This window comes from Panthera leo, chromosome B1 (genome assembly GCF_018350215.1).
Source record: "Panthera leo isolate Ple1 chromosome B1, P.leo_Ple1_pat1.1, whole genome shotgun sequence".
NCBI classification, from domain to species: domain Eukaryota; kingdom Metazoa; phylum Chordata; class Mammalia; order Carnivora; family Felidae; genus Panthera; species Panthera leo.
Window position 1 is genome coordinate 46452145 of NC_056682.1, and position 12477 is coordinate 46464621.

The 12477-nt window shown below is 42.5% G+C and overlaps 1 protein-coding gene across 5 annotated transcripts in view; it reads right to left on the minus strand.

The window, feature by feature from the left end:
* Positions 1-12477, minus strand: part of UNC5D (unc-5 netrin receptor D) — a 547712-nt gene that overhangs the window by 9020 nt on the left and 526215 nt on the right. For all 5 annotated transcript variants that reach the window (XM_042934906.1, XM_042934905.1, XM_042934910.1 and 2 more), the window contains 2 exons: positions 10530-10694; positions 4642-4820 (listed from right to left, as the gene is read on the minus strand). In XM_042934906.1, the coding sequence (XP_042790840.1) occupies positions 4642-4820; positions 10530-10694 (344 nt within the window). The remainder of the gene's footprint in view (positions 1-4641; positions 4821-10529; positions 10695-12477) is intronic.

Here is a 12477-nt window from a genome sequence, read left to right on the forward strand (position 1 = left end):
TTCTGGAATATGAAAATCATGAGGCCTTAAAGACGAATGATCTAATGGTAGAATTTCAGCTACTGCGGCAGAGCTGAGGGAAAAGACAGGAATCCTCCCTCACATCAGCCGTGCAAACTGTCTTCCTTTGAGACCCATTCTTATTCCTGTCAAGTCTGTTCATTAGGAAGGAAGTTTTTGAGGTCAAGTATAGTTAGTATCCGATGAAGAAGTTCATGTCCTTCATTCAAGGAAGGATTACTGAGTTTCCCCTAAGTAGACAGTATGGTCTTGGTGGGTTTAACTGTAACTTATAAAAAAAAAAAAAAAAAAAAAAAAGTGTCGTTACAGGGGTATCTGGGTGGCTCAGTCGGTTGAGCATCTGATTTTGGTTCAGGTCATGATGTCATGGTTCGTGGGTTTGAGCCCCACGCAGAGCCTGCTTCGGATTCTCTGTCTCCCTCTCCCTCTCTCTCTGCCCCTCCCCCACTCGTGTATGCTCTTGCTCACTGTCTAATATTTTTAAAAAAATTTTTAAAAAGCGTTGTGACAATACAAAGTGCTACTGAAGTTTAGACACAGGAGGATACTTCTGGCTGAAGCAGCTAGTTTCCGTTCCTAATCTGTTCGGCATCTGTTCAGCGATTCTGCCCACCGTCTACTTCCTTTCCTGTGACCAATTCTCCATTTCGCCGCGCTACCCACCTAGCAATCCCAGGGGGCCAAGAGCCCTGAAGCACAGGGTTACTGCAGCTGAACGTAGAGAACAAATGTGCCACCTCAGCTTTGAAATGCAGCGAGTATGGACCCTGAGTAATCGTCAAAGTTTGCTCACAGAATCTGTAATTGCAACTTTTATCTCTGACATTCTTTGCTCGGCGGTGTGGCTTATTTAGCGTGATCCGTATGCCAGGCAAGTCGCAAGGCCACCTGTGTTGCTGCCTCATAGCACACACTACTGACATTTCTCCCATTCTCGGCGATTGCTAAGCCTTTCGCTTTATATTCCCAGTCTGCCCCCCCACCCCCCATTCAGATCAAAGTAGAAACTTGTTTGGCAAAAAGGCAGATTATCATCAGTGACATTTGCATTTTAGGAAAAGGAGGGTACAAGAGCATTTTCACTGGCAATAAAATAAAAGCGAATGTCTCCCTCCCCTCCCTTTGAAAACTTTTCTTTCATGATTTGAGGGCAACTGCTTTGCTAGCTTTTCGATACTTCTGGAAGTTGAAAGGAGGGGGAGAGTCAGGTAAAAAGTGCTGTCACAAGATCAAGGACGGTGAATTCTTGAACAGAAAGTCTGTGTGCTATGGGACAGCTCTCAGTAATACTGGCACATATTGACAATGTCAGATTTTTGTGTTTTAACACACATTAATGATCAGTTCCACGCTATATTGTTTGCAACCCTAAGAGAGGCCAGTGACTTGGGATTATGCAGCAGGAAGTTGTGACAAATGACATCTGAAAATCCCGTTCCTCTCTGTCACGTAGATTTCTTCCCATGTAGGAGAAGATATATTTTTTGGTATAATAATGAAAACCTAAAAGGAACTTGACAATTTCTGCAAAGTGAGAATGAGCTAATAACATGGTACAAGGTGATTTTCAGTAGTCTTTTCTTTATTCTGCTTCTGTGAATATGTTGGTGGCCTTTCTGCTGGAACCAACCAGTCTGCAGAAGAAGATTCTATGCTGTGTCTGCCCCCTCACGCTCCCCTCAAACTTGGTTGCTGAGCTGACGGAGCTGAGAAGCCTCATCTCCAGGTGTCACTCTGACTGAAGCGACAGGATCCTGTAGAAGTTTTACTAAATGAGAGCAGATTTACTTAAATAAGAGGTGAGCAAACTCCGTTAGGTTGCCTGTTTTTATAAATGAAGTTCGTTAGACAAGTCGGCCTAGCTGTGATGCACGTATTTTCTCTGGCTGATTCTCACTGCAGAAGCAGAGCCAAATGGTGCTGAGTAATTACAACAGACCCTATATGGCCTAAACTATTTGTTCTCTGGTTTTTTAACAGAATACAATTTTGCTGATTCTCAATTTAAACCATTCTCGTTCCATAGTTAGACTACTTTTGGAAGGTTAAGCTTGAGGGTAAAGAGGTAGGCAAGACATGCCATTCACTGAAGTTGAATATATTCACCAAAGAAGATGTAAAGACAGTAAATTGTATCGACCCATGCCATCCTAATTTGCTATTAGTGAAAACTGCAAAAAGTGACACTGATTGAAAACCAACCTTTTCTGGTCACCGTGTTAGAAACTTTCCATAAAGTAGGTTATTTGTATTCCTTATGTCAAGGAAATTTATTTTTTTTAATGTTTATTTATTTTTGAGAGAGAGAGCGAGACAGAGTGTGAGCGGGGGAGGGTCAGAGAGAGGGAGACACAGAATCCGAAACAGGCTCCAGGCTCCGAGCAGTCAGCATGGAGCCCGACGCGGGGCTCGAACTCACCGACCGCGAGATCATGACCTGAGCTGAAGTCGGACGCCCAACTGACTGAGCCACCCAGGCACCCCTATGTCAAGGAAATTTAGGCTTTCCTGGAGAAGGGCTCTTAGGGCAAACCCAAAGCAAGGAAACAGGCACACCAAGCGTTCACATTGGATGATGCTGGACACTGGAGGGACAGTGTGCCCCTGTGCGGCCACTTCCTGCTCATTAGAGCCCAGACACAAAAGGTTGTTTACCTCAGTCTCCCATTTTGAAATGCATTTTCCCTACTGTGGAAGGGCCCAGACTGATGACTTTGGGGCACTCCCTGTACCTCTCGTAGGTATCCTATAAGTGGAGAATAACATGAAATGGAACATGTGCATATTCAGCAAACGAATGACAGCATCATAGATATTTTGTGGCAATTATTTTCATGTGAATGGTGAATTAAAAGTCATCAATTCTCAGGGTGCCTGGGTGGATCAGTCGGTTAAGCATCCGACTCTTGATTTCAGCTCAGCTAGTGATCTCATGGTTCATGAGTTCGAGCCCTGCATCGGGCTCTGTGCTGACAGCACGGAGCCTGCTTGGGATTCTCTGTCTCCCTCTCTCTCTGCCTCTCCCCCCTTCGTGCTCTCTCTCCTTTTCTCAATATAAAAAAAAAACAAACTTTAAAATTATATGTATCAAAATTAAGAAAGTAAAAATCATCAACTCTTATGTTCAGAATGGATTAGGGAATTGATATAGTTCAAACTGTATGATCTGCATTTGTAGAAAAAGGAACAGGGCTGGTAAGCGGTGTGCTTTGGCAGATTGGTACAGGTTATAGAACCAGGGATACCCTGTGGGTCCAAGGCCCACGTCCCCCCTTTTTTTTCTTTGTGAACCAAATTCTGTTCTCTGGGCTGGTTTTTCATTCTTGCCCCTGTGTTGATCAGAAAGTGAGCTTGACATAGTCATGGTGTGCATGGGTTATAAGCGCGACATCTCCTCCTTTGTCAAAATTGCTGGGAAATATTCAACCTAATTTTTTTCTTCCCTGTACATTCATACGTTTCTGTATTCTTTCATTTTCAATATATGCCTTTCAAGAATGTATCTATTCTTTCTGGGCTTGCCTGTCACTGCAAATTCTGTTTTCTTTTAGCAGCAATGCCTCCTCTCTTGATTTTCCTCTCTCAGCCTGACTGCTTTCTAGTTGGGTCCTCCGTTCTTGGATTCTGGATCCCTTTTAAACTGGGGAGTGGCACTCTATCATTTCTTGGCAAACACCTACCTCCCTTTCAGAGAAGAAAGTCAGGTAGGATGGCTGTGAAAATAAAGAACAAACCATGGAAATGACAGAGCAAGCCAAAGAGTAAGAAAGGAAGGCTTTGTCTCAAAAGAAAAAAAAAAAAAGTACCAGAGAAAAAGACAAAGAAAATGGTTCTGGCAAAACTTGGTCTGTTTTCTATTCATTCTGGGGCTGGAGGGGCGGTGGGGGGAGAGAGGAGTGATGGGGGAGAGAGAGAGGTATTGCCCTCTCCCTATTGATTATCTTTCAAGCCGAGCCAAAGCTGCCCGCCTGTCAGTGCTCGTAGAAATGGCATCACTCTTGCTCCTTCTCATCGCAACTAATAAAGCCCTACTCTCTGCTGCTCTGCTCTCACCCACAAGGTTAGCACAGAGTCGAGGGTCTGGTGAAGCAGCAGGCCACATTCACGTGCCTGGGCCACCTGCTTGTTTTAAGTCCTCTGCCTTCCGATCTGGGAGCTATCATCCTCAAACGTTTAATACTGAGGCACCCGCTTTTCAGGCTGACATGTCCCCGTTAAGGGTTACGTAACACTTAAGGTGACCTGATGATGGGAGGTGTGAGAAGCTTTCTTCTTTGTTTCTAGACCACTGGTTCAAGACTGTGCTGGGATCTCCCACAAGCACCAAGAAGACAGAGTCTGTACCCCATGTGGGTGGCCCAGTTAGCCAACCTAAAGACGGGACCAGGACCAAAGTTAAGACTTTTCTATTGTGTCCCTCAAGGCAGAGTGGGTGGAAGGAAATGCCACACAGTCTCCTGTTCTTGTTCTTTCCCCACATACGAAGGCAGGCCTCACATGAAATACGACCAGAGGAATCTACAAAGATATCAGGGCCTGGAAACCGCATGGATACACCCAATCCACTTTGTTTTTCAAAACTCTCAGTGACATCCTCTTTCAGAAGTTGCCCCCAATTACCTGTTGATGCTGTTTTTCTGTGCTAACATCTGCCAGTCCTTGCCTTTGGCATTAGGGGTATCGAACGTAGCACAAATCCGCTGTCTGATGGAGTAGGGAATTTTGAAGGCTTTGGGGCCAGTCTGTGCAGGGAAAGTGCTGTCCTCTTGTGCAAAGAAAGTGATGGTTTCTCTTTCACTCTACAAACAAAGAAAGCATGGTCAGGTCTGAAGGGAAGCATGACTGATTGACACCGTTATTTTTTTTATGAAAATCTATTAACACCATGCACAAAACACTTGCCTATAGTGATGGGCTCTATAAAATACACTGACATGTTCCCCTTTCTTCTAAAACTGTAAATAACTTCTCTAGTAGTCTGGTGAATCACGTACTGGAGATTTACAATGTGGCTTCCAATCAGGGGAGTCATAATCATCAGCCTTCTACATCCAAAGAGATGTCAGGTGACAGCAGAATTAAACCTTTTTTCTTTTCTTTTTTTCCTTTGTCTCTCAGAGATATATCTAGAATCAGTAGGAAGAAGCCCCGAAGTGACAGATTTTAGTTCAATGTAAGGAATGACTCTTTGACAGAGCTGACTTAAGATGAACGGGCTAATCAAAGGAGCTAGCTGGGCAGGTACCTGTCACGAAAGCTACAAAGGGGAACTGATTGTATATTGATCATCTCAAAGTTTGTGTTGCCCCGTCTGAGTCGAGAAGTGTGTGATTCCATAGTAAATATTTTGGTCTTGTTTCAGCATGACATTGCTTTGGTAATACGTGGTCAGTGATGAGGTCTAGACTAGCCTGAGGACTGGTGCCGGCTGGAAAGCTTCTGCCTGCTGTCTGCCCAACCCGCTTCTGATTTAGAGCTCTCTGATGAGGATTGGTTATTTCCATACATACCAGCAATCGTATCCAACATGAGACCATGCAGACATCCAGGAGATTGCAATAGCTGCTGATAAATTTATATGAACCAACAGAATTTTAAAACCTGAAAAGTATCTAACTGAATCACGCCTGTGATTATGATGTGTTACAAGACACAAGGGATTCTACAGATGTAATTAAGGTCTCTAATCAGTTGACTACGTCCTGAGCAAGAGGTATTTTTTTCTGGGTGGGCTTGACCTAATCAGGTGGCCCTTAGAAGAGAGAAGAAGCAGCTCTTATCTGGAGGCATCTCTTCTGCTGGCCTGGAGGAAAGCAAATAGCCAGGCTGTGAAATGCCTATAGAGTGGGACATGGGGCTAGGACCTGAGGGCACCCCCTAGAAGCTGAGAGTGACCCCAGTCCAACAGCCGGCAAGAAAGTGTGTACCTCATTCCTGACAGCTTCCTGGAGGAGACATTTGGGTTGGCCTTGAAGGATGAGTAGTCACTGATTGAAAAGAAATTGAGTGGGTAACTCGTTATTTTAGGCAAAATGAGTGATTCTTTTCTGATATGTTGGACGGTTATAAAATGAACCAACTCAGGCTTCTTACTGAACAAAAGAGGTTATGAGGAACATCATTTTGAATCATGGTTTGTAAAATTTCTTTTAGCCTTTAAAAATGTAAATCAAGTAAAAATAGTTTCCTTAAATTTCCTGACTGAAGGCAGGCCGATGTCCTTAAAAACGATGGTAGAAACTAGAGAGGAAAAAAAAGGGATTCTATGCAAGATAACATGGTAGCTGTCACTGGGAAAGGGCACCAAACAGTGTTAACATGTGAAAATGTGGCTTGCCAATGAAAACTGAAAACACTGTATGTGTCCATGACAAAGAACTGCAATAGAATGGGCTTTGGGGAGCTTTTATGGCCTCATTGAGTTGATCAAGCTGACCAAGCTCTGACGTTACTGTTGGCAGGGGAAAGGCCACCCTGATACATAGTCTTCAGGACAGAGGTGGTTATGACTTCAAAGTGAAAAAATGTTACAGAAGACTGACTCTTCAGGATTTTTTCTCTTTCCTACACTTTAATAAGTGGGCCCCCCCTTTCTCTGTAAAGTTTCCAAATTTCAATATTTGCCATGCACAAGGATGACACTTTATGTAACATTTACGGTGCGTTCTCAAAGACATCTGGGCCACGTAATAAGAATCCTGTAGATACATCACATTTTCTGATTGTTTAAATTAAATATGCAAAGGAACAGCAGATTTCCATGCTCTGCACATCTGAGATAAGCGGCTGCTACTTGGCTAGCTGGGGAGTTGTAAATCAACGAGAAATTCCAAGTATTATGTCTATTTTGTAACAGAAAAATCATCCCCCAACCTTCCACCACTTTTGGAAGAAAGATAAGAGAATTGCTTGAAGGGAAAATTGTAAGTTCCCATATAAGTTCTTTCTCTCCCCAAAACGGTATTCTTCAATATTATTACATCAATAAGGAAGGATGTAGTAAATTATTTAGCGATTCCTTCCTTCTCTTCACGTTTAGTAAAATTATTTTGCTTCAGTCTCCAATTTTTAGATCGGTGATACTGTTGCTTTTACAGACTAATCAGTTGGTGATCATCGTTAGGTAATTCAGTGAGGTTACATTTAAAGAAAATCAACCTGCTTCTACAGATTGACCCAATAATGGGCACTCTAAAGAACAGAAAAAAAAATACATTTTCTTGATCACTGAAATAATTTTTAAGTCTGAGAATGGCATGAATGATTATATTCATGTGGAAAGCCATTTACATGAGAGGCATGGAAGAATATGATAGATATGAGGCTGAACACTAAGAACCACAGGCCTTCAAAGAGGATAATCATTGCGCTGATTTAGATATTTAAAATAAATATTTTACAGATAATGATACACGTGTATATGTATCTCTTTTACCTCTCCTGTTAAATTACCTCCATTGTTAAACCCATGAAACAGACACTAGGACATCCATTAAAGTTAGGAAGGAGCTGAGGGCCCTGTGCTTAAACATGCAGGGATTTGTTTTGGGGGATGAAGGGCAGATAATTAAAAAAAAAAAATTCAGGTATCTACTGAAAGCTTCAAAATATTTATTTATTTATTATTGTTAATATTGATATTTTTAATCAACAAAACCCTAGTTACTAGTTTCTTAAAAGCACCTAATCACTAGCTTATTAAAAGCACCCTTGGCCTAGAGGTTATAAAATATGCACTTTCACACTTGATCTATTATTCCCACTTCCCCGATCGATAGAGGGTCATGTCTAGAATGTATCTTGTCTCCACCGTAGGTAATCCCGATTTTGTAGCACTTTATGTATCTTCTTTTTTTCTGGGATCATCTGTCACAAAAATCCAAGACATTTTTAGGGAGAAGGGGATGCTTTGTATTCAACTGGATCTATTACCAGACGTATGCTTCTGCCAAGAGTGAAACAATTCTAGGGTTGGAAGGATCATGAGTGATCGTTCGCTCAAGACCCTTCTTTGCAGGAGGACTGCCATGTGAGAAATCTATTCTGTTCTTGAAGACTTATCAAATGATCACTTATTCCATCCCATGCCATCCTTCTACAGTCTTGAGGAAAGAACCTCCCAATTTTCACCTACTTGCATACTTAGAGATAAAATTTTAATGGTGTCATTTTTGTCACTAGTGCCTAAGGCCACTAAAACAAAGGCTTACATTATGGACAAGGCCCACACTCAGGACTGCTAAATTAGACTTCCTTGACTGAGATCCTGAAGTAGTCTAGTATGGAAATCCAGGCTTTGACCTTGAAGGCCGGTATCTCCGTTGGGAACTCTGGCTCCCCATTATTCATTTTATCATCTTGGACAAGAAGGTTGACCTCTCTGAGAATGTTACATCATGTCAAATTGTGATAGTATGGTATTTAATCCACACAGAGTTAGGGTGGTTATATGTGAAAGCACATGAAATGGTACCTGAAATACAGAGGCTTTCAAAAGTTCTTAATTTTCTTCTGACACAGAAAATAACAGATTTGCCTAAGAACTATGGTTTATTACAAAGAGATGGGGATGTGCTGGGCCAAATGCAAGCAGTAACACCTGAAGTGATTAATAATGTGATCCTTCCAGGACCAAAAGGGTAATAAATCTTCTAAAAGGCATATACACAATGGATGGTGGTAGCCCAACGGTGACTAAGTATTTTTCTGAGGCTGGCCTCTTATTATCAAGAGATACTGTGATGTCGTCTTTTTCAAGGCATTGCAAAGTGATTGTAAGCTCGCGAAGCATTAGACAAGGAGATGGAGAGTAAAGGGCATGATTGTGTTTATTAGCTCACTTTCCTTCCATGCACTTTGCACTCCAAAAATTTGTTTAAGCAAGGAGCAGAGGTACCATGATGTATGGAGCCTATCACATTCCTTTTACATAAAGATTTCCTGTAATAGCAGAAGTTGGTCTGCAATATCGTGAGTGCCTTAAAGAATAAAAGCCCCTTAAAAGTGGAATTGTTTCATTGACCTGTGAATAGACGTTTAGGGCAATTTGCATCAGAGGCATCTTCATGTCCTGTCTTTTCACACTTGCTTCTGAATACGAGAAGGAAAATCTGCTTGGGCTTTCCTTTTGTGTTTATGTTAAAACTTTCCTAAAATTTTTCATTTTACTTTGAAATGTATTATGTTCAAGATGCCATGACTGTTCAAGAAAGAGATTCTAAAAATATCCTACCCTACCTTTCTGGATCTACCTTTCCTATCAAAACTGCTTTAGCACATAATGCTAATTGGCAATAATGAATGCAAATACTGTACAAACATGTCAGTTAAGACAGCTATCAATTTTGAGGTGCAATCCTTTGGAAAGCCATCCACTCTTCAGAAAACCTATTTGGGGAATTAGCAAGACTCATCTTGCATAAACAATGAATTAAAATGAGAATGGAGAGAAGTGATGATTTTGTAAGGCTACGAAATTGAGTTGTACGTATATAAAACTATTCACGCCTTTTGCCAAGCCCAAATGAATAAATATATATTATGTATATATTTATACATATGTGTGTCTGTACACACACACACACACATATGTACATATTCTACTGCTGAACAATAGAATGTGCTCGTCTCCACTAGCCAGGGATTATCTTAAGAGTTGCTCAGAAAAGCATTCCATGTCTCCCTTCATTCTGCCTCTCAGCTACTCTCTCCCTCTCCCCTCAAATAACCATTCAGGAGGGAATGCTGGTGTCTACTCTAGAAGCCCAAGTCTACAGCCATGAAGCCATTCAGTGATTTAGGTAAATCAGAGCCATGGCAGACATCAGGTGTCTTTGTGCAAAAACTCCCGAGTGAATGCCCCCCTGACTCCCATTCTAACTCTGCCCTTCAATAGTGACACGACCTTGGACAATACCCTTTCCCTCTCTGCAGTTCCATTGCCTTACTTTGTAGAAAGAAACTTCTATCGACTCTGTCGTATGTTATAGCATCGATGAATCTAGATTTAATGGAAATGGGGCTCTGCAGAACCCTGAACCTGGAGGATGTGAGAAACTGTAAGGCAGTAGGGAACCAATCCCCTGAATATGATTTCTGGAAGACTAGAGAGAACCAGCAGAAAAACCACCCAGTGGTGACCTTGTGCTTCTTCATGGTATGTATCTGCCATAACGTACCATCAGCCAATGATAACTCTCCGGTCCAAGCCCGCAGTGGATGATTAGATTGTTTGTGGTTTTGTGTATAAAAAGCCCTGTACCAGTTCTTTCCCCAAAAGGGTCTCCACAGAGCCGAAGCTCTGACGCGTTGAGTTGTTTCGCCCATCGGGGAGCTCAGCTCACTCCTGAGCCTGAGAAAAAGTTTATTTGCCCTGGTCGGTGATGAGGATTAAGAGCGAGTGCATTTGGAAGCTCTTTTACAACCTGTGTAGCACGATTGAAACAGGCGCATTAATCTTACTGTCCTTTAGAAATGGAGTCAAGTGGTCCTGCAGACCGAAGACTCACCTCTAGGATCGATGTCTGCACTTGGAGGATCTGTTCATGGCCTTTGAGCTGCCGGATGCAGATTTTGCAGGACAGCTGGGTGGTGGTGGGTGTGTAGCGCTCCAGGGAGAAGGCACAGTGCAGGGGCTGTTGGTTACTGCACCACACGCGGGAGAACGGTACCTCCTGCGGGGAAAGGGGGGGAAAAAGAGGCGTGTGGCGAGCAGAGCCTGGCCGAGATGGCTGGCGAATAGGAAAGACTTAAGAGCGATAATTATGAGGATGATGACAGTGATTGCAGCAGAGATAATTGCCTAAGCGACTTTGGTGGAATTGTTGTAGAAATAATGTTCCAGCATATGCCAAGCAGCACAAAAAGTAATTAATGTCAATTCCAATTGATAACATTTGAATTCCAAAACCACAGCGCAAGCACTCAGATTTCATTTGGTGACACACACAATGAGAATACTATCAAAAATTAATCCTCATGTTTTTCCACTAAAAAAAAAAAAAAAGAAAAAAAAACATTCTTTAGAAGACTCCAGTGGTCCGTCCTTCTCCCTAAGCGTGGAGTAGGATGATAGCTTTTCACCTTAATGAACATTATTCTAAAGAACACACCAATCAGAACTTACCCCAACACCACAAACTCATACAACTGTATAAACAGGCCACAATACTGCTAATGTAACCAGCAAAAGAATTTCACCCAATGCCAATCACATACACACAGACACACATCCCAGAGAGAGACACAAACACACTGGGCTGCCCACAGCAATCTTGTTTGCCAACTCCTCATTCACACAATTCAACTGCCAACAATTATGTGTATAGTGCCCGCTAATGACCAGACGTTGTAGAAGATAAACGGTAAGAAACGAGGTTCATTCTCTACTGTCATGGGACCTACAGATAATTGAGTGTGGCAAAAGCAATTTTTACTAAATGAGGGGGAACATAATAAAATCTACATACACCACCCTTTCCCCCCGACCCCTTACTTGCCAGTGCTAGCCAGTGCTGCTCAGGCACGTGGCTTTACAATAATGCGAAGCAGAGGTCAGTCGTTGATATTCTTTCATCTAAAAGGTCTCTCCTTCCTACTCAAATCAAGCTGAGATTCTTGGCAATGAGTACAGGGGCCCAGCCTCTGATAACGTTCATCTCCATCTTTTTTCTTTTTCTCATCTCATGAATGTGCTTTTTACCTGCTGCTATTAATATAATTTCTTCCAATATTGACACTGACGGGTGGCAAAAGATGTCTCAAGTTTGGACGTTTGATACTCTTTAGTGTGACTGGTGATGAAGCCATCACGGATTATAAGACCAGGGGCCATAATTAAAATTCAATTTGCTCACTTTGAGGAACTGGGAGTCACTTCGTTTTTTGTGAGCTCTGATGTGCACACTGGTTCCTAATTTTCTCTGCTGGAAGTCTCACGGATCTGGATTTGGGATGCTCCCTGGGGGAACCAGCAAGGAGGGGCAGGTTTTGATTTTTGCCCACTCGAAGAGCAGAGCGCTCGCTTGGGGCAGTCTGAGAGAAGAAAGTCGCGCACTAACCCCTACCACACATCCCGGCAAGAAGCATAAGGGCTTTGTGGCTTTGTTTCCTTTGTTCTTCATCCTGAGTCAAGGGAGAGGCAGTGGGGTTTTGTCTCAAGAAGCAGAGACAAGGACTGAGAGAAGGTCCAGTTGGGGAGGCCCCCCGGCAATCTTTGGAGGAAGTCATTTTCCCAACAACATGTGAAAGTGACTTTTCACCTGCACCAAATCCCACACCAGATAAAAGAAATAATGATATGTGTTTACAAGTTCTACCATTTCTTCTTCTTGTCCAACCCAACTCTTTTCATGCTTCTCCTCCTAAGGCTTCTTCCATTTTGTAAACTGTGGGCAACCCTTACTTCGTATCTCAGCCTCCCACACTTCTGTGTCTGCTTCCTGAACTCTTCATGGT